Source organism: Bicyclus anynana, chromosome 7 (genome assembly GCF_947172395.1).
Source record: "Bicyclus anynana chromosome 7, ilBicAnyn1.1, whole genome shotgun sequence".
Taxonomy (NCBI): domain Eukaryota; kingdom Metazoa; phylum Arthropoda; class Insecta; order Lepidoptera; family Nymphalidae; genus Bicyclus; species Bicyclus anynana.
Window position 1 is genome coordinate 11,448,366 of NC_069089.1, and position 27,860 is coordinate 11,476,225.

The following is a 27,860-nucleotide window of genomic DNA, read 5'->3' on the forward strand; positions in this document are numbered from 1 at the left end:
GCAGCATTGCTGTGTTCCGGTGTGAAGTGGTCTTTGCTGGTCCAGGTTATTTCAGAAAAATGATCTGTTTAAAAGCTCTCAGAAACTATCTATTACGGATTTGTTCCCCTTTAAAAGTTCTAAAAGATTATTGTACGCGGAAAAAATCGTAGGTGTCCGCTAGTCTAGTCTTTTGGACTAGACTAGCGGACACCTACGATTTTTACACACTCTATTTTTTATTAAATGTACCAAAATTAGAAAGTTGTCTTCCTTAAAAAGATCGATAATATGACACAGTGTACGGAGGTTAAAATAAAACCTTCCGCGTCATTACTTCCCGCAAATGGTATTTACTTAGTTACTGATTTCACCAAAAGCGCCGTGTGTCACGAAAGCTCGGTGGTAAATCACCGGGTTGCCTTTGATGTTCGCAGGAGCAGTGCCGTCCGGGCGCGCGGCTAGACTGGTCGAGTGCTTGCCTGTCACATTACGTGCTGGAGCGTAACGTAAACAGTAAACGTGTCTCCATCGACATGTAGCCTCCATACATGAAATAATGTCATGCGTTCACTACTGCGAGCTGGCATGCGATTTACACATTCGCATACGCTCCGCATATGAAACTGTTGTAACATGGCCTAAAGTTGGAATAAGTTTTGCACGTGTGTGGTAATTTTTTTTTAATCATAATTATTTATGTCGCCTATCTAATTAATTAAATCCTTAAAAAGATTAGCATAGGTAGTTTTTTTTAATATATTTTTTTTGCTATCTTTTATACAATATTCTGATTTTTCAGATAGTTAAAACCAAAAATGGCACAGCTGTATGAAAATGACGAGCCATTTGTGTACCGGTTGAACGACAATGGTTCAGGCCCGAGTCTTCTGATTAGGGTAAGTTTTGTTGTCACTAAATATTTTTTTTTTCAACCTTACCCATATTTGTGGTCATACTTGTATTTATACAAAAATACATAATTCAAAGTAATAATCTTATATGTACTACGTCTTTATAAAATACTCCTAATTTTGTTCGATATGCCAAGATGCAAATAAAATTAAAAAAATATAATTTTACTAAAAATAATAAAATTTATGAATTTGGGACAGTTGTCAAGTTTTACTAGTTTAACTATTCTGGAAAAGCATGTCAAAGAAGAAGTTAAAACTTATCAGGGAAAGTGGGTTACAATATTCTTTTGTAAAAAAACTTTTGTACAAAAGAATATTTTAACATACCATATATAAACTAAAACTTTTATTTATGTCACGTACATTTACATTGATCAAAAAACCAAAGTTTAAATATAAAGTGATTACAATTTACGAGTATGCTAACATTGCAGTTACATTTTCTGTAGGTGCATTATTATTTTGTTTTAACGTAAATTAATCAAATTTTAACGTAAATGAATAAATTAATTTATTGACTGCTTCATATAAATTTATCTACGTCGATCCTAATATTGGGTACTTCTCGCACTAATCAACCATTGAAACAGGTGTTTTCTACTGTTTAATACCTAACTAAGTTAATGATGATGATGATGTCTTCCTTGGATAGAAGCAGGCGTTACTTTGCGGACGTTCATCATGAATATAAAATAATTTATTTATTTTGCTATTATCCGTGAAAAGCCGACGAACTCATGCGACAACGTCACCCAGGCAAAATACTCTCTACGTACGTTTTACCCCGAAACGAGGTTTTTCTGAGGATACTCCGGTTTCGGGTTGAAAGTCAATGGCGACACCTTGGCTTCATAGGCTAGAGTGCTCCCGGATGTGACTGGCAAAACCAAACTTAGTTTTACAAGTCCAGTTGCACGATTGGCAAAATTACTTACCACTATTGTAGTTACAGGTAGGTATAAGTAGGCTTTGGCATGGTCTTTCGAAGGTGCATTTTTTGCATCTAGATCTTCTAAAGGTTACATACATTAATACAAATACAAAGTATTGATTTTTTTTATTATTTGCTTTACCACCACGTGTCCACAGCAATCCGAAGGCGGAGGGTGCATAGTGAATGCCTCATGCGGTGCCATGTACTGGCTTTATAACAATGGGAGTTTGGTAGTTTCAAAGTAGCGCATATCAATCATGTTTTCATCAAGCGCTTTTGAATTTAAAACTACGATTTATGTAGTAATATAGTAACCACTGGCAACGCAACCGTCTCTTAGAAAAAGATGTGAATTAGTGACGCGGTTTGATAAATATTTAAGCAAAACGCCACTTCTATTTAGCAGCGTTTAAATAAAATCTGTGTTTGTTTTGTCTCAATACAGTGACAGAAAAATTGAGAAGTAGAAGGTTAGCTTGGTATGGACATGTAATGCGTAGGGAGGAAAGTCATATTACTAGAAAAATGTTGAATATGCAAGTGGAAGGACATAAGAGGAGAGGAAGGCCAAAGAAGAGATGGTTGTATTGTGTGAAAGAGGACATGATTGTGTGTAAAAGGAGTGGATGATGAGTTGACGAGTAATAGAGACGAATGGAAAAGATTGACATATTTTTCCACCCCACAGTGGGATAAGGGTAAGGAGATGATGATGGTTTTGTCTCAATAGAGCAGTCTTGGATTAGCCTTTATGATATTAAAGCAATAAATACAGCCTCAATAGCTCAACGGTAAGAGCTGTTGGACTCATCACCGATGGGTGGTGGTGCAATCCTCACCCCCTTGGTCTATTGTCATACCCACTCTTAGCACAATCTTTTCCGACTAGTTGGAGGGGAATGGGAATATTGGTTATTATAAAAAATATGGCAAATATTCTTTTTAAAAACAATTAAAAATTGCTAACCCTGGAATTCATAGTCGTGAAGTGAACAATCCCCCACAAACCAATATTCAGTATTCACCCAGGGGCTGACTATTGAATCATCCTTCATTGCATTTCATAAACAAACTACTGGAGAGCCCCTAGGTGACTGGAGTTTCAAGCAAATGTTGTCTATGATTTTACATTAGATCTTTGAAAATTCTGTGACACAACCACAGAGAGACGTATTTTGTTAATTTTTTGACATTTTACAAAATAATTGAGTTTCTAATATTTTCATTTACTTTTTGTTTTTATTTATCGTAGTAAAATTTAATTCGTTCAAGTGTACAATAGATCAATTTTCTCAAAAAGTTTCTTTCTCACAAGAAGGAGTTGTTAGAAAAATATTGAAGTTATGTGGACGAACATGATCATATACAAAATTATCAGCCGATGGACGTCCACTGCTGGACATAGCCGTCTTGCATGGACTTTCAAACACAACGGTCTCGAACCGCCAGCGTCCAGCGGCTCCCTGCAACCCGCTTGATGCCCTCGTCCACCTAGTGGGGGTTCGACCAACACTGCGATTTCATCGTCTCTTCGAACTATGTGGCCTGCCCATTGCCACTTCAGCTTCACGACTCGCTGTGCTACCTATGTCAGTGACTTTGGTTTGTCGGCGAATCTCCTCATTTGTGATACGATCACGCAGAGAAATCCCAAGCATACTATTTACTGTATAAGTAGTTTGATATTTCATAATTTTGTAATGTGGAATCCTACTTGAAATAAAAAAATTATTGTAAGAGGAAATTTGTTTATTTTACTCAAAACCACCTATAATTACCTGAAATAATTACAAGTAGGTACTATTATGCTGTATTTTCTTACAATTTATAGTAAGTGCAGTAAATAAATATAAGTGTAGCTTATCCTTAGGAATAGTGGTAAAATTGCATTTCACAAAGCTTTAGATCACATAATATTATATATTTAGGAGGTAGGCTTGGCCCGGTAATGGGCTGATAATAATGAACCACACAGTACTTATTGCAATTCTAAAATCAAACCTATATCCTTTTGATACAAAGTTTAATTAATAACAACAATAAATACATAATTTACATATAACTTATAGTTATTATTGTATATTTCTATAGGGCCAGACTTAAATGAAAAATGCAGAAGTAAACATTTAATAATTATCTTTATTAAAGATGTGAATCAATAAATTTCATTCAATTAAGATTTGTATATATTTTCTATTGTTATGGACTTCAGAGTGAGTGACCACCTTACAATACACTGCACTCACTTCTACTACTTCGATATTAAATGCTGCTGACTTTTCAAGGTATGAGGGTCTTCCAATTACTGTGATCTGAAAACTCAGATTTTCAAGGACCAAAGTATTCTCAGTATTCTTGGTAAAACAGTATTCTCAGAGCTCATCACTGCTATTCCCTGCCATGATAGCCGGTTTCTTTAAATCTGTGTATAGGGTCCTCCGGGGTTGTTTATATGTATACCTATGCGTGACATCAATACAGCTTGACTTTTGGCATTTCTGTTATTTCATAGAATGCTTGATGGACTGCACCTACAGTCTGAAAATAAACATTATGTTAGTTACATTTATGTAGGTTATATATTTCCTAAATCAAAACTAGATAGGTATACCTAACATTTATATAGGTTAGATTACAAACAAACAAACTAATTAAATTCTTCATCATGAGTATGTTAAGCATGAGTCTCCTCTCAGAATAAGAGGGATAAGGTCCACCACGCAGGCCCAATGTGAATTGGCAGACTTCACACATGTAGAGACAATGTTTTTCCTTCACCGTATGAGACATGTAATATACATTTAAATTCATAAAATGCACATTACTGAAATGATTTGGAGGTGCATGTTTCAGACAGCATTTGAACCTACACCCTCCGAATAGAAAGCAGAGGTCATATCTACTGGGCTATATGGATTTTGACCTACTCCTAATTTATCTATACTAATATTATAAACAGGAAAAATTTGTTTGTTTGTTTTGAATAGGATCTGTAACTACTGAAATGATTTGAAAGATTCTATCACTGTTGGGAACCTACACCATCATAATCAAAGGCAGGGGTCATACCCACTGGGCTAATTGGTTTTATATCTACTCCTAATTTATCTTTACTAATAATAGAAACAGGAAAGATTTGTTTGTTTGTATGTTTTGAATAGGCTCTGGAACTACTGAACCAATTTAAAAAATTCTTTCACTGTTGGGAAGCTACACTATTCCCGAGCTCTATAGGCTATATTTTATCCCCATATTCTTACGGAAATGGGAACCACACAGGGTGAAACCGCGCGGCGTCTTCATGAACAAAAAATTATTGATAATGAACAAAGGTACGTACCTGATAACATCCCGTTTCATAGAATCGAAGTGCTGCTAGAATGTATAATACTAGCGGTATTGGTATTCCTCTCTTGGTCTTCTGTGTTCATTCTTCATCAAACAGAGGCATATTATGCCTAATATGAGAATCTTTCGTACATTCCATATCGCCATAGTACTGGGTTTACGCAATTGCGAATATATATCTTGGGCACTGATATAACTCGCTGTTTATAACTTCACTTATAACGATCCGAACGTCCACTTTCTAATAAATAAATCACGAATAACAACAAAAAAAAATGCCAGGGGATGGTTTGGCTGACAAATATCGGTAATTCAGCAGTCAGCCGCCAGCTCCTGTCAAATGAGGGGTTTCTTTTGTCTATGAAACGCGTAGGGGTTAAATTCGACACATAGCGGCTGAATAATCCCCTTAGGGGCCCCCTACTACGACTATGAATTCCACCGTAAGAGCTTCCTGTAACTGTAACGTGATTGACATGCTGATAATGTAATGAAGATACAATAGAAAATCCGAAGATATAGGTGTTTTTCTATTATGAGAGAAAGAATAACTTGTTCATGAGTGACGAGAGATTTTCAAAATTTTAAATTGTTCGACATAAAGCTTTTGAATGAATTGCTTATTGACTTTTGGTCGTATTGTTTTAAAAACAGGGACGTAGAGGTTTTTCCTATTTTAATTGAATTCATAGATATTATCATAATTTAAAATTGAAATAGGTTTGTATGGATCGCGGTTGGCGTATGTACCAAGGCTACAGCGGCGGCGAGGAGAAATGGAATCTTTGGTGGAGGACGAGTGCCTTTCCCGCCACGTCTTACAAGGCTCTGGGAGACTGGCAGGTGACAGCGTAATACTATAATCATAAAGATAATACTATAAATATAAACATAAATAACTACATAGACATAGTAGAAAGTCAAAACTAGAAATCGCACAGTGTTAGTCGACGCCCACCTGCAGCCTAATTCACTATCTTTGACGTATGATAGTTGACATTCTATGTAACAAATATAATCCGGTGCCTGCTGGTGGATATCATACAGTAGGTAGATGTAATTTGAATTGATTTGATGTTTATTTTAATAGGTTGATAATAAAGAACAAAATGATGAATAGGCCAAGCACGTGGACTGACGAGTTGCAGGGATTCGCTGGATGCAGACGGCTCAGGAGCGTGATGTTTAGAAGTCCCTATAAAAGGCTTATGTCCTGAAGTGGATGTCCATCGGCTGATGATGATGAGGATGATGATCATATCGGCCGATACTTCATCATGCTGTACATAAAATTCAAGGATAATATTACGTCATAATCATTATCAGTCTATTTTAACGGCCCACTAGACCAGAAATTCGTTTTTCTACTTATGGTGGTAATGTTTCGTTATCAGATGTTGACTACCTGAACCGACGGCTTAACGTGCTCTTATGAATCGGAAATGTTATCAACCCATATTCGGTTTACTGCTGAGCTCGAGTCTCCTGAATGAGAGGGGTTAGGCCAATAGTCCACCACGCTGGCCCAATGCGTATTGGCAGACTTGACACACGCAGAGAATTAAGTGGTATGCAGGTTTCCTCACGATGTTTTCTTTCACCGTTTGAGACACGTCTTATTTAATTTCATATAATGCACACAACTGAAAAGTTGAGGTGCATGCCCCGGGCCGGATTCGAACGCACACCCTTCGAAATTGGGGGCAGAAATCATGACACCATCAAATTCCAAGCAATTTTTAGCATCAAATGACCCGACCCAGGATTCGAACCTAGGCTCCGGCGCTACCAACTTGCTTACTGGACCGACGAGGCCGCCGTTACGTAGCTTTTAAAAACGTTTAATATAAAAATATTTAACTTTAGCTATTTATAATATTAATAATTAGTAATCTATACCTACGTATATATGCACGACGATTATTTTTTTAAATTTAGTAAAGAAAACTTACAATGTGTATTTTATTATTAACACTGGAAAGTTCGTTTAACTTCAAAATAGGGAAGTGGATGACGATCGATTAAATATTCAGCTATAGATAACTGATGTTGATTCATGTTTCGTACTGAGATTTGTCGTGACTACCACTAATCAAAAGTTATGACGCTGTGACAAACATTGATAGTTTTATAGCGGATGCTCGTGTCTGACAATATTTTTATTCATGTTGTGTATATTTTTTTTATTCCTTTCCTCAAAATTTCGTAATACCTTGTATTGAACTCGCTATGACAACTTCAAGATTTACATTTAAACTACCGGAACCTTTCGGCGCTTTCATTAGCTTATTTTCCGTTCCCGTGGGAATACGGGAATAAGATATAGTCTATGTTACTCACTGATAAGGTACCTTTAGGTTGGGTTTAAAATATTTATTATTTCACTAAGAATTAACTTATTCACTTATGTGAAACTTACAGGCTAGTACATTTCAGTTTGAGCGTACAAGAAATAGTATAACGTAGTAATAATAGTAGTGCTAACAAATAAACTATAAACAATAATATAATAACAAAATATACAGTAAGAATTATAACGTGATAAACAAAAATACATAATAATTCAATTTTTAATGACTATTTGTAGGTAGTCATTGAAAGAAAAATACCAACAGCGGCCGGTCGACATTACCAGAGAGTAATGTGCGACTAGATGCGGCACTGTGATATAGTTTTTTATTTAATTTATAATAATTAGTTTAAGTGGGCTTTCAGGAGTTTTTTAAATTTATAATTTTAGGTTGGTGTAACATTTTCAAAATCGCGTGGCTTATTTGCTACAAACAAAAAAAAATCTGTTTATGATATTTAGTGGATATACTGCCTGAATATAATTTATGAATCATGAATAGCGGTTACATTTGTATAATTCAAGTCGACATAGGATTTCAAAGTTTATCTCACGCCTAATTAAAGGCACTTAATACAGATCGTAGATTGTAAATCTAGACGCCCGAAAGACGTCCTTTACGATCAGACAGCCTTATACTGAGTGTATCAATCCGGGCGTCCCCAAGATCGTGAGTTAAAAACCCACCATACAGAATCCCTTATAGAGTTGTTCCGTCCTTTGTTCTAAACGTCTTCAGCCTTCGAGCCTCATCATTCGATGCTTCGTAAAAACTCTCGGTGATGTCATGGCGGTCCCACTATGGAGCCTACGGCATTTACACAATTAGGGAAAAAATATGTCAAACATTATTACAAAGAATGTACGACGAATATTTATTCTCAACGTCTAACTTACATTCATAATAATACCTAAATAATTTTGTATAATTCGTTCAGGCTTATTACACATAATGATACAAATGATGTATGTTTGCTTAATTTCAGTTCATGAATCATATACCAAAAGGAGGCTCAATTTGTCGTAAAGACAGCCTGTCTCGCTTGCTCCGGTGTATGAGAAGAATTTATGGATCAATTTACGACTTCAGGTGAGTGATATTTTAGGATAATTCCAACCATTCATCAAATAATAGTAATTATTTGCCATGTCTTTTTTTATTCGGAGAGCGTAGGGTCAAGTTCGGTCCGCGGCATGCACTTCCATCTTTTCAGTTATGTGCTTTTTTAGAAATTAAACATCACGTGTCTCAAAAGGTGAAGGAAAAACATCGTGAGGAAACCTGCATTTCTGAGAATTTTCTTAGTTCTCTACGTGTGTGAAGTCTAAGTCTAGAAGTGGTATAACTAAGCTAACTTAACTAGCCTAAGCCCTCTCATTGTGAGAGGATTTTCGTGCTCAACAGTGAGCCGAATATGGGTTATTAATGAATTTAATAGCATTTTCTTTATTATGCAGATTGCAGAAGCTACATAGAGTATTGTCATCGTAAAATTCAGTAGTACCTTACCATCGCGTTTCTGCTTATTGCGAATCTAAAATTATTAATCTGAATGAAGTCGATAAACAAAACATAAATCTTCCAATTTAAAGCAATAAAAAAATTGAACACGCAAAATCATGAATTCTAATCGAGGTTGTAAAACTAGAGGGGGTAATTGCACCCTAATATTTTTTTGTGATTCAACCGCGTAACGTCGATACAATATTGATTTTTGTAAAGGTGATATCATAAAGTTCACTTTTTTGTTGAGTTTGTCAATCATAGAGAAACTTTAGAGCACAAAAAAAAATTGTTTGTATTTAGCTTTAACAATCCTATAATGCTGAAATTTGTCAATAACATTCAACCGAATGAATGAAAAATTAAGTTTTGTTTTAAAAATATTATTGACAATAAAAGATTGACAATATCATTCCGTGTTTGGAGTGGACCTAACGCCCATTGTGGGACGCGTGGGACTTTGTGCAGAAAACAATGTTTAAGTAAACTATACGTATAAACCTTGAAGCTCTCTATCTAATCATGAAAACAAGATTTGAATTCAAAGATTGTCACAATTAATTAAAAAAAATTATGATCAGTTACAAGTTTACTCGTGAGGACAATACAAAATCGAGCGGCATGATATTAACAAATTGTAGAATATAAATAGAACCAACCTGCAAGGGAACTTCCAATACAAGTTATCAAGCTATTAGGCAGTACAGTGGCATTTGTTGATCCTATTATGTACACACGACCGCATTTAGTATGGATGATATAGCTTTTATTACAATAGCAGTAAGAATTATTAAATTTTGTCTGTAATATACATTCTGTATGGGGCACGAGTCAATCGCTCCACGTCATTGGCTTTTGAATGAATCCACGCGCTCGTTGCGTGTGGCACGACATTATCTAGAAATTCTTTTGTAGGATTCAGAAACAGAGCTCATCTTTTCAACTGATGTAAGAAACCCGTTTAAGTTACGTTTTTACATGAACTTTCATGAAAATTTCAGACGTCGTAAAATATTTTCATGTTAAGGCATTAATTTAGGAGTGTCATGATTATTGGATGTTGCTTTTTAGATTTGTTATATGGACGGGGTTCGTAATGACTGTTTGATCTATGTAAATGAAAGTGACAGTTCTCATCACATTCCTGATAAAACATTCGCCGTCATCTCTTGACCATGAAAATGTTTGCCTCTCAAACCAAGTTCTTCAAGTTAGAGACCTATACCTTCAAGACAAGAGTGAATAGGCATTTTCTAGTCAAGCGCGCTCCAACCTGGACCTCATCATTGCTTTCCACCAGGCATGATTGTAGTCAAGCGCAAGTCTATTAGGAATTAAAAAAAAGACGCGGACAGAAAACATAGTGGTTTCGATTGATCCTATTTTAAGATCTTGACGAAGGAAGACTTGAATTTAAGTGAAATTGTGACACTGTAATTTTGTTAGTTGACACTAATTAATAGTGTTATTTTTTACTGTACAACATTTTAAGAAAATTAAAGTAAATATCACTTGTCTCAAACGGTGAAGGAAACATGCATACCTGAGAATTTTCTTAATTCTCTACGTGTGTAAAGTCTGCCAATCCGCATTGGGCCAGTGTGGTGGGCTAAGCCCTAACCCCTTTCATTCTGAGAGGAAACTCGAGAGCTAAATATGGGTTGTTATTGATTGATTTGTACTAGGCTCACTGAACTTTATGTTCCGAATGATTTTCAAGTTAGCGAATAAAAAAGCCGTTTAAATACAGAAAGGTGCATAAATTCTGGAATTATTTAAATGTAGGTAACTAATATAATATTTTGCATGCCGATCGGGCGTGATACAGAAGAGGTTATATTTATTTGTTAAGACCTTGTTAACTGTATCAGCACGTAAAGGATTTGATATTTGATAATGTTTACTACCTACTGCAAGTTTGAAAACTTTCACCATGTTGCACAAAGAGTGAACAAATGAAAGAAAGGTCACAACAATTAATTTACTCGTACTTTACTGGAATCATGAAAGGTAAAGTAAAACGCGACAGTGTTCCAATAGCAAAGTAAACTACGAAGGTCTATGCCAAAGTTTAAAATACCAACAAGGAATTAAGACTTCGGTGATATTAAATTATAGAAGTTTACTTACAAAGGTCGCATAAGAAATTCTTCCTGTTGGGACGAAGGTGAAAGTTCGAGGTAATATTAAATTATAGCGGTTTACCTCAGAATACGGAAAACTCCAGAAGGTGTGATCGCGCATAGGAATGAAGCCATTAAAGTTACCTACTCTTTTTTGGTGTAATTTCACAAACAAGCTATTTGTCACTCAAGTGTGACGTGACCAAATATTTCGATATCAATTAATAAAAGTTAAAGATTTCTTATAAAACTTAATTTAAAAATCATGTATTTTTTTAAATTTTCCAAACATCCAAAACGCTGTCGTCCGTTTTGTGACGTCACAATGTCACTTGATGTACTAAACGTTTTAATAATTAATAACTAGTTGTCAAACGCTCCGTTTGATAAGGGATTAGTTGATGACGTAATGAAACAGTTGAAATATAGACCATCATAACCGACAGCGTTTAGGCCCGTATTATCAAATAAATTTTTAAAATTTAAAAAATTTAAATTAGTAATCACATTTCAAAAAATGTTTTTGTTTCTATCTAGTAGAACGTTATTGACCAATTTCAGAACATTTAGAAAAATGTCAACTAGCCTATTTTTGGATACAATTGCGGCTGAACGCGGCTTCTGGTATTTTCTGTATTCTAAGCGGTTTACTAATGAACCGCGCTTCCCCGGCAATTACGCCAAGTGGTACCCGTACCGGGATCGCGTGACGTTTCCTAAGAAAAGTCAATGTCATAGTTTTGTTTTATAAGAATTGTAATATGACGTTTTATTAGCGGAAGTATGGACACGCTAGTTTAATTTTTTAACGAATCGCGGCCAATTAGATTGCATGCAAACGAAATGATTTGATATAAACTTTATTGGGTACTATATTTCATTGTAATCATTCAGTAGTTACTGAGTATTATCACGTATTGAAGCTTTTAATTTGTTGTTGTTTGATTTTAATAGATATTTCTTTGGTTGCCTTCACATAGTCAATAATAGTTTCAATATGTAAGTTAAAAAGTTAGTTATTCCTAAGAAAATAATATTTTCATGCTGCCGAGGTACCACTCAACTTAACTCGACACTTGGTTCGACTATATGCAACCTTACTCTACATAATGGTGGTAATAATATTTACAAACTAATTAAGACCTGAGTGACGTGATAGCTTTGTGAATATGATCTCTGTCTCTGATTCAAAGGTCCGGGGCACCTCCAGCTTTTCAGTTGTGTGCATTTTAAGAAATTAAATATCACGTGTCTCAAACGGTGAAGGAACAAAACTGTGAGGAAACCCTGCATACCTGAGAATTTTCTACATTATCGTCGTGTGTAAAGTCTGCCAATTCGCATTGGGCTAGTGTGGTATACTATAAGCCTTACCCTCTCATTCTGAGAGGTGACTTGTGCTCAAAAGTGAGGCGAATATGGGTTGTTATTAATGAATATTCACAATATTATTGACCACACACGCGGCCTCCTTTACTGAAATATGTGTATCAATAACAACAAGTTAATTCTTAATTAAAGTGTTTGATTTTGAGCTACTAGCATTCAGCGGCTCATTGCAAACCGCTTGATGTCGTCAGTATACCTATCAACTAGTTGACCTAGTGGGTCACCTGGTAGGTTCAACACTGAGCTTTCCGGTGCGTGGTCGCCGTTCCAGCACCTCCGGACCCTACGTCCATCGACTCTTTAAACTCGGGTGTACTCGTATGTGCACTTCAGCTTTGCGACTCGCTGAGCTATGTCAGTGACATTTTTTACTACATTTTCATAAATTAAATAAAATATTATAAGTTATTTAATTAAAAAAACTATATTATTTGCTGGAACCCCCCTCAGGTAAAGGCCTCCTCCAAAGGTTTCCATTTTTCCGGTGTTTAGCAATTTGTAGCTATTGTGGGCCTGCAATTTTTTTTTAATATCATCGTCCCATCTAGAGTATGCTCTACCTCTGTAACTCCACAAACTACATTTTCATAGTGATTAGTAAATAGGTGAATTTTTCATTTCAGCCCACCCTGCTTCCACTTACCACTGGAGTATGCGAAGTTGGTGTCTGAGTGCTCGCGTTTGCGGCGAGACGATGACAGGGGCTCCAACGTGGTGTGGATACACAAACCTGTAGCTCAAAGCCAAGGCAGAGGGATATTTCTCTTCAGGGTAAAGGTTTTTAAACAGCAATATCTTATTTTCCTTTATCAAAAACGTTTAGCTATGGCATCTCTAAATGACTACTATTCCTTCTTCCTAGTTTGGGTACTGAAGGTAGATTAAAATCGCCCGGCAGATTATAAAAATCAATAAACAAACGTGAAAAAAGGAGTATGTATGAAAACATTTATATAAAATAAACTTCAATTGCAAGTATTTAAACTGAGTTATTCCATTTGTACTATAATTTTGAGAATACGCTCCGTATTTTGTTAAATTTGCCAGGCTTTTCAATCTCTACTTAAATTAGCCAAACTAAAATTAATCTAGGTAGGCAGGGACTTAGAGCACAATGATGGAGACCGTCGTTTTTTGAGGTAGGTATACATTTAAGTTTTACGCATAACTACATTATGGTCTAAGTCAATGATACTTGTCTCTTACTTACTTACTCTTACTTCGAAGTTTCCTAAGGAAAGAGTGATGCCTAGTACAAACCAGTGGTTAGGTAACAGATCTGGTTAGGAACGTCGATCCTGTTACTGTTCATGTTACTAGTAAATGAACATGCAAAAGCGTCTATGATAACACTGCAACATGGTTAAATTTTTTAGTGTCTTTCTTTCGAAAAGCCTGGCTATTTACTAAATAAACAGTAAATAAAACTACACATATTTCTTGACTTTCGTGACTGTATACGAAAACAAGTAGACCCTTGATACACAATTTTAGGTGATACGTTTCTAGGAGAATATGCGAGCAACACTGTTAGTGAAATAGTCTTGCTCGTAAACGATATTGCGAGAAACATTGCAAAAGCTTCCGAGTGCACAAGTTTTGGGCTAAATTCCCAAGCTAAGCACGTGTAAACACGCGATTTGAGATCTATGTTCAGTCTAGGTACTCGCACAACTAGTACTCGTAGTATTGTACATATGAGTTTATAGATTACTTCATAGCCTAGTGAGCTAAACCGCTCCTTTAGTACAATCTCATCTGTTGTCAATTCTTTGTTTGTTCACTTTGAGAAACACGCGATTTGAGATCTATGTTCAGTCTAGATACTACTACTAGTACTCGTAGTATTGTACATATGACTTTATAGATTACTTCATAACTTAGTGAGCTAAATCGCTCCTTTTGTACAATCTCTTCTGTTTTGAATTCTAAAATAATACATTGTTTGTTCACTTTGAGAAACACGCAATTTTAAATCTATATTCAGTCTAGTTAGTAGTTCTCGTATAGTATTGTACATAAGAGTTTATAGATTACTTCATAGCTTAGTGAGCTAAACAGCTCATTTAGTACAATCTCTTCTGTTGTGAATTCTAAAATAATACATTGTTTGTTCACTTTGAGAAATACGCGATTTGAGATCTATGTTCAGTCTAGATACTAGTACTCGTATAGTATTGTACATAGGAGTTTATAGATTACTTCATAGCTCGTTAGTGATCTAAGCCGCTCCTTTAGTACAATCTCTTCTGTTTTAAATTCTAAAATAATACATTGTTTGTTCACTTTTCTACCGGTACTGCAAACCAACCCACAATCAATGAGTAGATAATCTAGTACTTTGTGGAAATTGTTGATATAGACAAAGTATTCATTATTTTGCATATTACCAGCGATCGGCCCGAATTCGTCTTGATTTTTAAATCACGTGTCTCAAAACGGTGAAGGATAAACATCGCAAGGAAACCTGCATACCAGAGAACTTTCATAATTCTCTGTTTGTGTAAAGTCTGCCAATCCGCAATAGGCCAGCGTGGTGGACTATTGGCCTAAACCTTCTTATTCTAAGAGAGACTCGAGCTCAGCAGTGAGCCGATTATGGGTTGATAATGATTGCGTTAATTTAAATTAGTAATCCTTTAATCAATAGATCGTTGTGCCTATTTATCTGTTGTATGCACTAAATTGTTCTCGAAATTCTGAATGAGCTAAAGATAAAGATCGCGTAGTTCTTCTCTAAGAACTTACGAGCTAGTTCGTTCACGATCGGCACAACACTATCAAAAAACTTTCTGATAGTATTGTGCCGTTACTCTGTTTACTTAGGTTGAATGCACTTAGATTTAGAAAGCTTTCCATCCTTTATGTGAGCAATTGCTTAGAGTTTTCACTTCTTGTGGTATTTTTGTCAACCGAGTTCTAGTAAGTTTACTTCATCCATTGGAATGAATGATTTACCTAGTTCGAATTTTATATTCTTTCATAAAAAGTTTATTCTGTATGAACTTACAGTAAAACAATACGGGTTTATGGCCATACAATACAATAAGTACATGATTAAAAGTATAAGATATTTTATTTTAGATATCGTTTTCGGGCATTTGTCTCGTATGCTTTTAGTAGTTTAGTCCTTTATAATGCTTTAGTGAGAAGCCAGTTAGAAAGCAACTTGGTCATCTGGGCTCCACATGAGGTTAAATATAGCCTGATGTTGGAGCGAGTACAGAAAAAATTCATGAGGTATTTGTATATGAGGTTGTATGGGGTATACCCATACTATTCATTAATGTATCCAACGTTATTTATGCTAGGCATGGTCGTATATAATGAACTGCGGGTTAGACGGGAACTTGCACTCGTGTTATATATCTTTAAACTCTTAAGAGAAAAGGTGTATAATGCGGAGGTACTAGTACAGGTTACGTCCCAAACCGTTACGTGTCGCGGAGACGCAAGCTTCAGTTGCTGGTTTTACCGAGCGGACGTCCAATTTTAGCAAAAAAAGCTCCGTTGACGTGCGCACTTCGCACTCTGAACGTCGTAGCTGAGAACATCGACATATTCTCTTGTACTCTGTGTGAACTCACAAGAATTGCTGAGTATTCATTGCTAGATGTATATATTTAGGTAAATAGAATTAAGTTTTAGATTTATAATATAGTGCTAAGCTAGCTAATTAGGTGGTACCTGTAAGGCTATTTTTAAGTTATGATGAAAATAAATAAAAGTATGTAGGAGTAAAACGTATTTTTCATAATATACATTGTGAACGATACGGTAGATTGCTTGGTTAAACCTGACAGTCAAACTACAAAACACACATTCGCTATAAAATATTAGGATGTCTTATTGTAGTTGTTGGTAGGTTCTTTAGACGTGTAGGTGGGTAAAATCTTTAAAAGTGTAAGGTAGTCAGATAAAAATAAAGTAGACAGATGCAGCTGCACTTAATGTTCATTATAATTTAATGTCGCTGCGTGATGGCTTTGTACATCCGTGTTATCGCCGCGTTGCAACGACTTGCGGTACGGACGGCTTCAGTGTGCTCGTGGCGTTTGAGCCGTCCACATCTCTTCTTGTGTAATTCTTTATGGGTTACTTGGGATAGGCGGGGGGAGTGACTTGAGTGGAAAAGGGGAGTGTTTGTTAACAGTCGAAGGTACCTTTAACCCTACTCACAACGTTCACAAGTGCGTGACTTCCCTCAAGGTCATTCTCTGTCATTCTAGGGTCTTATTTTGGTTAAAGTTTGATTTGTCAATTAAGTTGTCCTGACAATTATGTTGAGAATAATAACCTTTGTTCGACATTAGTTTTCTTATTTTTGTAATCACTTCTGAGTCCGCTAAAAGTATGTTCATTGTTAATGCAGCATAATGCTGAGTTGGTTCCTTTTTCAAGGTTGTGCTAAATACGACAGTGCGGTGTTCGATGCTTGTACTACTTGAGTTTTGGTATTGCCCTGCTCAGGTGGTCGAGGCAACAGACAATAGTGCTTAGCAATGATAATTTTATACTATAGATCGGTTAGATCCCTACAAAATCAACGCAAAAAGTGATCCGAGTAAATATGCTACAACACTGTGCGCACACATGCACAATTTTCTCTTTTATTCCATTATATATTTATGTATATATAGTTTTTACACTTCCTGAACACACAATTCGACATTGTAGACGATATTTAGATATTATTTGTTTAAATAACGTTCATTGTTGACCACAAGTAACATTGAGGTGACTATAAATTTCCTCTTTTGAGCGCCTCATTTTTCATGCGCTAGTAACACATCTAACAATATTTAATATCATTAGTGCTTAGCCATTGTGGTGTGTAGTACAATTGTAAAAAGTATGGCTAAGATAGCCATAAGAAAGAAGGATTAAAAAAACTATTTTATAACCTAATAACTGCAGATCGGTCAAAAACGTGTGTAATTATTTTCAGAGTGTATGTGACATGCGATGCGGGAGTCCGGCTGTGGTTCAGAGATACATCGAGCGCCCACTACTGATTGCTGGATACAAGTTCGATCTACGCTTGTATGTTTGCGTACCCGGCTACCGTCCGCTCACCGCCTATATGTACGCTGAAGGATTGGCACGATTTGGTGAGAACTATTTTATAGTCTTCATAACCAGACTAATTCTGTCTTTCACTGGGTCTCATTTTTTTTATAACATTCAAGCTCATTTTTTCAAAGAGAGGATGTTTTTGTTCATAACAGTAAAGTTATTAAGTTTTCGTGAAATCCATTCGACGGCGATTTTTAACGGCCTCCGTAGCACAGTGGAATGCGTACTGGATTTACAAGACGGAAGTCCTAGGTTGGTTCGTCAGCTGGGCCGATTGCGGTTTTCTTAATTGGCCAGGTATAGCTGGTGGGAGGCTTCGGCGTTGGCTAGTTATCATCCTACTGGCAAGCACGTACACGTTACGTTCCGGTACGATGTCGTGTAGAAACCGAAAGGAGTATGAATTTTCATCGTCCCCCTATTCCCTCCCATATCGAACGATCACTATTATATCACTATTATACAGATATTAATAATTATAATAACCAACATGCCAATTCACTAACATTGCCGTATGTTAGTTGATATATACGATTCTATGTAACAAATGTCGTCCGGTGCCTACCTACTGACAACCCGTCATGGATATCAAGCAGTAGGTAGATGACATTTCTCAATTGATTTGATGTTTATTTTAATAGGTTGTTTATAATGAACAAATTAGTGAATAGGCCAGCAGGACCGATGGCTTTACGTGCTCTCCGAGGCTCGGGGGTGTAACACCTGCCATAATTCGTAATTTTATTTTCTTATGTGACAATTTAATAAAAGTTTTAAGAAGTATATTTTAATGTTATGAATCTAAAAAAATATTATAGATTTTTTTATTTTTCAGGGACAGATAAATACACTTTATCTGATATCCATAACCCATACCGACATTTGACGAATTCCTCTTTAAATAAGACCGGGCCGAGGTATGCTGAGTGTAAGGACAGGATAGGCAGTGGTAAGTAACTATCTAATATTTTTAATAGAATAAACTTGTATTACTTTAAAAAAAAAAATGTCACGTGTCTCAAACGGTGAATGAAAACATCGTGAGGAAACCTGCATACCAGAGAATTTCTTAGTTCTCTGCGTGTATGAAGTCTGCCAATCCGCATTGGGCCAGCGTGGTGGACTATTGGCCTAACCCCTCTCATTCTGAGAGGAGACTCGAGCTTAGCAGTGAGCCGTATATGGGTTGATAACGACGAACTTGTATTAACTAATTATGACCTAGTTTAAGAGATTTCCTGTTGTAACTGTGGTTATGACGATCGATTGTTATTATTGATAGCTATTTTAGTTACCGTTTGACTCAAAAAGCCTTTAAAAAAACGATAACCTTGAACTTCAAAAGCTATAGAAGGGCTATCTTTCAGCGAATCTGTCATACAAATCTATTTATAGTCTAACATACCTAGCTGTGCTGTGCTTGTTTTTACCCATGTTGATTTTGTGATAAAAAGTAGCTTATTACCTTTAGAAAAAGTATTTCTATATCAAATTTCATCTAGTCCAAACAGCCGTTTTGCAGGTTAAATTATCGGTATCGGTTGTATGATTCAAAGTATGAGGCACTTTACTATTTAAATATTAAATTTTAAGGTACCTAATAATATTAACTTGCCGCAAAAACATGCCGGAAAATGTCTACAAGCTCTCGGACATCCGAAGTGACGTAAAGCGTTGCCAGCGAGCGACCGGCGAGGTGTCAGCGCGGTGTTGCCCGGAGGAGAGGCGTTTCTGCAACGCGCCCGAGGCTTAATAATGATAATGTTGATACCTTGCAACATAAAACTACTGTTTGTAAAATGTCATATTTTGAATCTTACACGGAGGTCCGATATACATTTAACCTGCTTATAAATGGTGTAAATGCCCCGATTTTCTTCTTTATGCCGCCCTCTAACTTTTCATCAGAGTACCTCACAATCAGTTGCAATGTGACGTCACAGATGGCACTAGTAGTGTGTTGTACACAAAGAGTTTATTGTACAGGTTGCAAGTGGACTCTGAAGCAAGTGAGGCGCGCGCTCGTCGGTAGATGGGGCGCGGTCGAGTGGTTAGTTTGGCAGCGGGTCCGGGCGCTGGTGACGCTCACTCTGCTGGCGCAGGCTGCGGGGACTCCGCCAGCGAGGAACTGCTTCGAGTTCTACGGGTTCGATGTACTGCTGGATGATACTTTGAAGCCGTGGCTGATTGAGGTTTGTATATCTATGAGACGTAAAAAGTATGTTGAGACGTATAAAGCTAACCTAACCTAACCTACCTATAGTTATTGGGAAATTATTTTTATTTTCGTACTTCGTTGTTTACTTCAATTAGAGTCTGTATAAATAAAAGGTAAATACAACGGACAGACGGCCCATAAAGTACTAAACTACTACTAAAAATTTTCCAATACTTATTTGCTTGAATATTGGTATAAATATCCTATTTGTACAAGCAATATCATCATTCATTAGCCTATTTTAACAGCCCACTACAAAGACAGGCTTCTTCTTGTAGGAGAGTGGAGCTTAGACCCACCACGATGTTCCAATGTGGGTAGGCGGAATTAAAGTGATAATGTTAAATTAAATAATTAGTGGCCACTATCAGATGTTAATGATCCGGGATCGAAATGTAACACCATCAATATCATCTTTTATCATCTCCGCTACCAACCTGTTAATTTACATTGAAAATATCTGTAAAGACAGAACAGCTCAGTAGTAAATATTCCATGAACCGACCCAGGATTCAAACACAGGACCTCGTGATAACCATATAGTCTAACCATTGCACCAACGACGCTGCAGTTGTGTAATATATTCTAATGCACTCATGTTAGTAAGATTACTTTTTCATTTTTAGGTAAACTTGTCCCCTGCCTTGGCAGCGGATTGTGAGGCCGATGTGATTGTGAAACAACCCATGCTCCATGAGCTATTTGATCTGTTGGGTTTGCCGATGAAGCATACCGGTTTGTCGTTGTTACAAGGCCCACCTACACCACATATTACCAGGTAAAGGATAATTGAGGTACTATCTTATTCTTACGGTTGAAATATACCTGACAATCTTAAAATTATTACTAAAGACACTTAAAGCCCCTTTAATCCGGCTTTGTTACAACTACTTTCCTGTCAAATGTATTGTTAATACAATACATTTGACTGTAAACTGTAATCAGTTGCAGTTCAGAGGACGAGAGCGGTGCTACGAAGTCGGCCCGAGCTACGACGGCGCACCGTAGAGGCGCCCGCCGTGTGCGCAGACGGCGGGCCATGCCAATCCATTGCGTCACTCTACCAGCTCCCATGCCCGACAAATGTTCAGTGCCAGTGAGTATGCCATCACATTATGACATGACTCCTGTTGTAGCTGTAGTTCAGAGGACGAGAGCGGTGCTACGAAGTCGGCCCGAGCTACGACGGCGCACCGTAGAGGCGCCCGCCGTGTGCGCAGACGGCGGGCCATGCCAATCCACTGCGTCACTCTACCAGCTCCCATGCCCGACAAATGTTCAGTGCCAGTGAGTATGCCATCACTTTATGACATGACTCCTATTGTAACTGTAGTTGAGAGGACAGGAACGGTGCTACGTAGTCAGCCCGTGCTACGACGGCGCACCGTAGAGGCGCTCGCCGTGTGCGCAGACGGCGGGCCATGCCAATCCACTGCGTCACTCTACCAGCTCCCATGCCCGACAAATGTTCAGTGCCAGTGAGTATGCCATCACTTTATGACATGACTCCTATTGTAACTGTAGTTGAGAGGACAGGAACGGTGCTACGTAGTCAGCCCGTGCTACGACGGCGCACCGTAGAGGCGCTCGCCGTGTGCGCAGACGGCGGGCCATGCCAATTCACTGCGTCACTCTACCAGCTCCCATGCCCGACAAATGTTCAGTGCCAGTGAGTATGCCATCAGTTTATGACATGACTCCTATTGTAGCTGCAGTGCAGAAAACGAGAGCGGTGCTACAAGTCGGGCCGAGCTACGACGGCGCACCGTAGAGCATCTCTACCTAGAGCTATATTAAAAAAAAAAACTATTTATGAGTGGTCCACTTTGCAATAGGCAGAAATCACAAAAAAGAAATATTATCATTTTCTGTGTAAAAGTTTCTTACTTTCATTACTGATAGATCATTCACTCATTTGTCTGTCAATACAATCCTTATTCTGTTATAATTGAACTGTTATAAGTGAACTGATCACCGTGAATCATTTATGTTTCAGGACTTGTCAGAAAAACCGAAGGTTGTTCAAACGGGAAAAATGTACAAAACTTCGTCGGAAATAAGTTGTGAAGGCCTAGAATCTCAGGTGTGTATATGAAAGTAGATTGAGTATATAGATATACATATTAAACTATTTTTAAATGTACTACGAAAATATATTTATAACTCACATATACATATCAATAATTAAATTAAAACTAATCTCTAGCGCTAATCTCAAGAACTACTGGTCCGATTTGAGAAATTCTATCAGTGTTAGATAGCCCACTTATCAAATACGTTGATGCTATTAGTCCTCTGAATGGCAAGGCTTAACCTTTGGGCCAAATAAGCGCCAGCTCTTGTATCACCTGACGCATGGATCAATTTGCCAAACATTGAAAAATGTTTAGGTATATGTTGACCGTGGTCCTAAAGTCCAACTGATCTACGTTCTTCTCTCAAGTCCACGACAAGTGTGGCTTTGTCATCCAGCCATCCATCAAGCCATCCATCCATCCAGTCGTCGGAGCAGTGTTCTCACATGGATGAGACGTGGCGCGGCGGCTACGCGACGGCGGCGTCCCGGAGACGTATGCTGACTGCGTGCTCGTGGGGCAACGGGGTGCGCTGGGACCGCGGCGCGGGGCGGGTGGGCCGCTGGGTGAGGATATACCCACACGCTACGTCGACTGATGATCAGGTATGTCGTGTAGAAATCTAAAAGGGGTGTGGATTTTCATCCTCCTCCTAACAAGTTAGCCCGCTTCCATCTTAGACTGCATCATCACTTACCATCAGGTGAGATTGTATAGTCAAGGGCTAACTTGTAAATAATAAAAAAAAGGTAATCATCAACATCAAAAGGAGATATTCCAAAATTGTATATTGCCCCGGATCAGTCATTGTATTCTGGCAGAAATATAAGAAAATATTTTTTTTAATTATTTTTGGTTATACAAATCATCAAATTTACTTTAATTCTTTCGAAATAATGTTCATTCTCTCCCAAGAAATGCAACACTAATATGGGTAATATGGCGGATTGATGACGTTTTCAATGAAGTAGTCGATTTGACGTTTGCTGTCAATTGCCAATTCATAGTTGCTCTATGGGCGACATCTTGATATAACCCAAAAACTTGGGTTTTCATTTTATTTATTTCTTTTTATTTAGTTAAACTTATTCACTCATTTAGATTGTAATAAAATCATTGTATTTTAACATTTTAATGATACGGTGTACAAGAGTGGACCTGAAATGGACCATCTCCATTGATATAATTAAGTTAAATTACTTACAAATAAAACATTATCATTATCAACCCATATTCGGCTCACTGCACGAGTCTTCTCACAGTATGAGAGTGGTTAGGCCACCACTCCGGCCCAATGCGGATTGACAGACTTCACACACGTAGAGAGTTAAGACAATTCTAGGTATGCAGGTTTCCTCACGATGTTTTTCCTTTACCATTTGAGAGACGTGATATTTAATGTCTTAAAATGCACTTAATAACTGAAAAGTTGGAGGTGCATGCCGCGGGCCATATTCGAAGCTACGCCCTTGATCATTTTATCCTCTAGAATTGGAGCCAGAGGTCATATCCACTGGGCAATCATGGCTCTAACTTTAAATGAAACCTACCTTCATCTTTTTAGTGAACTAGAAGTTGTTGTCCGTTTTTTATGTCATTCAATTACACAAGCCGGTATTTTTATTTCCTTTTTTTTGTGTCATTCAACTACACAAGCCGGTATTTTTATGTCCGTTTTTTATATCATTCAACTACACAAGCCGGTATTTTTATGTCCGTTTTTTATGTCATTCAACTACACAAGCCGGTATTTTTATGTCCGTTTTTTATGTCATTCAACTACACAAGCCGGTATTTTTATGTCCGTTTTTTATGTCATTCAACTACACAAGCCGGTATTTTTATGTCCGTTTTTTATGTCATTCAACTACACAAGCCGGTATTTTTATGGAGAATCTCTTTATACGTCAAAACGATTACAACAATGAAATATTGATTCTGTAGAAACAGTTTTTATTACAGCGTTAGATCGTTGATTTTATACTCTGACAGAGGAGTAACGTCTAGCGAGGCTGGTTTCTGTATAATTAGTCTAAGACCTATTAATTTTTTCCAGTTATCAGTGGAGGATGCTCGTGAAAGTGTTGCTCATGTGTCAAAGTTGCTCCGCGCAACGCGCGAGGTGGCGCGCGAGAGCGGTCGGGACAAAAGCGCGCCGCGGGACGGAAATCGGGACGCGTTCTTGGAGGCCGCGCTACGGAAGAAACTCGACTACGGCTCGAGCTTTGAAGTGTGGCTGCCACCTTTCTAATGTGTTCAATTAATTCTATTTTAGTTAGGCTTAATAAATGCTTGCTCAATTTAGATGATTGTTTTATTATTAGTACGATATAGTAAAGGTAAGTATAAAGGCGGACTTATATTTGTCTGACGTGTCGTGTCGTGTCGCATCAGAACAGAATCATACATTTTCATTAGAAGGCATCACGACATGTCACAACACATGTGTAAACGTTGCCATACAAAATGTATGATACCGATTCTCGTATATAGTATAACTCATTACAACGCCACGGACATGGACAGGTCCCATATCACCTCGATCCGTTCATTCATATTTCTTGTATTATAAGAAAGATTTCGTCAATAAAATACGTAAAAGTATAAAAGTATTCCCTATTTATTGAAAATATATCGATAATAACATAGATCACAATATTATTTTTAATTCGGCAGTATTTTTACACGTTCGCTGCGGCACTGATTTTTTTTGTGCTTTCCTCTGGTGCATTACGAGGTTTTTGGTCCCCGTATTAAAACGTTATGTGTGATACGAGGTGCATCAACCTCGTAACTCTCGAAGACGCTAGACTTACGAGATCAAGTGACCTAGTACCGCAGCAAACGTGTTAAATCTCGAAAGGACCACAAGGAATAAATTGCAGGGTCTACGAGGGACTTGCGTTTACACGTTTACGTTTCACACTAATAGGATACGTAACAATCGTAAAGCAAGTATTCAAGAAAAACAAGTAAATGGGTTCCAGTAAAGTCTTCATAGAACTCGTAATAAAAAAACCCTACAAAACACAAAAAGAATTTTCAAAATCGGTCCATAATTGACGAAATTATCGCTGGACATACATAAAAAAAAAAAAAAAAAAAAAAAACATACATACAGCCGAACGTAGAACCTCCTCCTTTTTGGAAGTCGGTTAAAAAGATTATCTATAACTCGTACGAATAACTTGACACCTGGCTCGAAACTTGACCCTCCTTCCGCTTCCCCAAGCGAAGTCCCTCAGTACTATTAGCATCACAGTAATCACCATTACACGGTCGAAATTAGTCTTATTTTCGGCCGAAACCGAAACTCAATCACGTGATAATTTTTTCGAACAAAAGAATAGTTAAATTTGACATTGACATTGACAGCTGTCAAGCGTGAAGGATACACTGACTCTGTTTCTGCCATTAAAATCAAAATTGAATTGAATTGACTCTGTTTCTATTTACGAATTAAAGTATAACAAGTCAATATTTACCCGTAATTATACGTGCAACTAACTAATAAACAAACTTCTTTGAAACACTTAAACTAAGATGCTAAAATGCACTACAGACCCTGAAGATTTATTGCCAACCTTTATTGGATTAGATATTTTCCATTTTGCACAATTTGTACGTAATGCCTACCTTAGTTAAAAACTTTGTGCACGCAACTGGCTTGTACGACAGAAACCGTGAATGCTAAATATACGATAAGTAGAAGTCGAAATATGAAATACTAAAATGGTAGGCAGGTATTATTACTGTTAAATGACTTCGTTAGACTCTGTAGCACGAGTATTGTTCATTTATCAGTATTTGCTTCAATTCAGTCATGAAGCAAGCCAGTGATTTGAGCGCTAAGGCTACAAACAATGAAATCACGTCGTTAGCCACAGAGGCCGGAGCATTTCGGATTTCACACTGCAGGCGAATGATACGCTACGCTCGTTAGCAGTTGACTGCCCAAACCTTTGTAAAGCCAACCACTTGGAAAATTTCACTGCATTGTGAGGAAGGCAGTGTCTTGCTACGATTTAGTGTAGTAAGATCGTGGCTTTACAATTAAAAACTTGTGAGGTTCGCCCAGATATATCTCTGGAGTCTGGATCATTATTTATTTATTGATTTGTTAATTTTTTATTTATTTATTTTTTAAAAAGAATATTTGCCATATCTTTTATAATGTGACCAGTATTCTCATTCCCCTCCCAACTAGTTGGGAAAGACTGTGCTAGGAGTGGGTACGACAATAGACCAACGGTGCGGGGATCGAAACACCACCCTTCGGTAATGATTCCGACCGCTTTTACCGTTGAGCTATTGAATTATAACGGACAAGTCCAGTTACACTAATTACGTAGGTGTATCATTATTATCAACCTGTATTCGGCTCACTGCTGAGTACGAGTCTCCTCTCACAATGAGAGTGGCTAGGCCAAATAGTCCTCCACGCTGGCCGAATGCGGATTGGTAGACTTCACGTAGAGAATAAGAAAAATCTCAGGTATGCAGGTTTCCTTACGATGTTTTCCCTTCACTGTTTGAGACGTATTTCCCGGACCGGATTCGAACCCACACTGTCCGGAATAGTAAGCAGGGGTCATATCCACTGGGCTGATGGGCTCATAAGCCGTATTATTAATAGGTTAAGAAAGTACCTAATAACATAAACTTATAACATATACCTACTACTATTTTCATTTACATTTTCATTAATTAACTTTTAACGTCCTTTTATTAGCTTGCTTTTATGTAACGGAATTTTTTAATTAAATTTTTATTACCGAGGTTCGAATTATATGATAAAAATCTGAAGTATTTAATGAGAATGTTAAAAATAGTTGAAACATAATTGTTGGGTCTTTTTAGATTTTCAGTTATTATTGTAATAGTCCGGGACCCGTAAAATATTTTTTGCAACTGTTTACTATCAAGTTATTTTACGTCAGAAGCTTCATCTCGATCGAGACTATCAACTTTTTTATTTTAGAAAATTCTTGATTCTGGTCGCTAACATTGACATAGTGGCTGTTAAGTTGTGTAACTATTATTTAAGCAGCAGTAAAAAACAACTGGTTAATAACAACTTTTAATAACCTCAGTATTGATATAAGTTGGGAGGAGGGTAGTTTATGAAAAGTTTGTTACTAACCAGATGTATTTTTACTGTTGATTATATAATAGTAAAAACAAATTGCGGCCTACAAATTGCGTGGTACATTATCTCGAAGCTAAGCTAAGAATTAACGTAAATAAAAAAGTTGATCGTCTCATCGAGTTGAAGTTACTCACAAAAAATTAACTTGATAGTAATCAGTTGTACCATTTGTTCTACGGATCCCTGACTATAATACCTATTTGTTGGTAGTGCTGTGGGTCTCAATTCTAAACAAAAAGGTCCAGAGTTCGATTCCCAACTCAGGTCAATTTAGGATATTTTATTTTCTAAATTAACTGAGGTCTGGTGATTGGCGTCGGCCGTGGCTGCCACCATACTGGCAAATTGTCCTACGAAGACAGTGCCCTACGCTAAAAAAAGATCGAATAGAAATGACTCAAGCCATTGTTTAGCCTAATTGTCATTGATTAGACTGATGACTAAGCAAAAGATAACTTCTTAAAAAATTTAGAGCTCTAATATTTAAATTGAATAAAACCTACCTAACCTCTTTCAGGTTAGGTATCCTGGAAGAGATCACTATCTATCTATACCTACTTATAATAAAACTAACAGGCCAAATACTGTACATTGAAGATATTTTGAAAATTTTATTTGGAGGGCATTATATTTAATCGATACTGAAGCCAAAAATATATTTTTAATATTGTTTGCCTGTCTGTCCGTGCTTTTTATTGGCCGGGCATCACGCTGCAACTACTGAATGAATTCAAATGAAACTTGACACGATCTGAGACGAAGAAGGTTATAGGATAGCTTTTGGCGCGAAAATAAAAT

The 27,860-nt window shown here is 37.1% G+C and overlaps 1 protein-coding gene and 1 long non-coding RNA gene across 4 annotated transcripts; one reads left to right on the forward strand and one right to left on the reverse strand.

Moving 5' to 3' along the window:
- The first annotated feature begins 415 nt into the window (after nucleotides 1–415).
- LOC112055894 (probable tubulin polyglutamylase TTLL2) lies at nucleotides 416–24,217 on the forward strand. Of its 3 annotated transcripts, none has more exons than XM_052882539.1 (13): nucleotides 416–651; nucleotides 782–878; nucleotides 5,899–6,021; nucleotides 8,515–8,618; nucleotides 13,168–13,321; nucleotides 17,493–17,655; nucleotides 18,456–18,569; nucleotides 19,607–19,812; nucleotides 20,465–20,616; nucleotides 20,784–20,934; nucleotides 21,835–21,921; nucleotides 22,282–22,518; nucleotides 23,970–24,217. In XM_052882539.1, the coding sequence occupies exons 2-13, from the start codon at nucleotides 798–800 to the stop codon at nucleotides 24,162–24,164; spliced, it is 1,767 nt and encodes a 588-aa protein (XP_052738499.1). In that variant the 5' UTR covers nucleotides 416–651; nucleotides 782–797; the 3' UTR covers nucleotides 24,165–24,217. The 3 variants fall into 3 exon arrangements, with proteins under 3 accessions (XP_052738499.1, XP_052738498.1, XP_052738500.1); XM_052882538.1 differs by having other exon boundaries at nucleotides 416–644; XM_052882540.1 differs by having other exon boundaries at nucleotides 416–644; nucleotides 13,168–13,315.
- LOC128198247 (uncharacterized) lies at nucleotides 3,559–5,617 on the reverse strand. The gene is made up of 2 exons (XR_008250971.1): nucleotides 5,171–5,617; nucleotides 3,559–4,368 (listed from the first exon to the last, which is right to left on the reverse strand). It is a non-coding gene; the product is annotated as an uncharacterized LOC128198247 (long non-coding RNA).
- Nucleotides 24,218–27,860: the final 3,643 nt, after the last annotated feature.

Coding starts and splice junctions, on each gene's coding strand:
- LOC112055894 (XM_052882539.1), top strand. CDS start 798: ATGGCACAGCTGTATGAAAATGACGAGCCATTTGTGTACCGGTTGAAC. Junction 20,935..21,834: donor CCGACAAATGTTCAGTGCCA/GTGAGTATGCCA, acceptor TTTATGTTTCAG/GACTTGTCAGAAAAACCGAA. Junction 21,922..22,281: donor GTGAAGGCCTAGAATCTCAG/GTGTGTATATGA, acceptor TCTTCTCTCAAG/TCCACGACAAGTGTGGCTTT.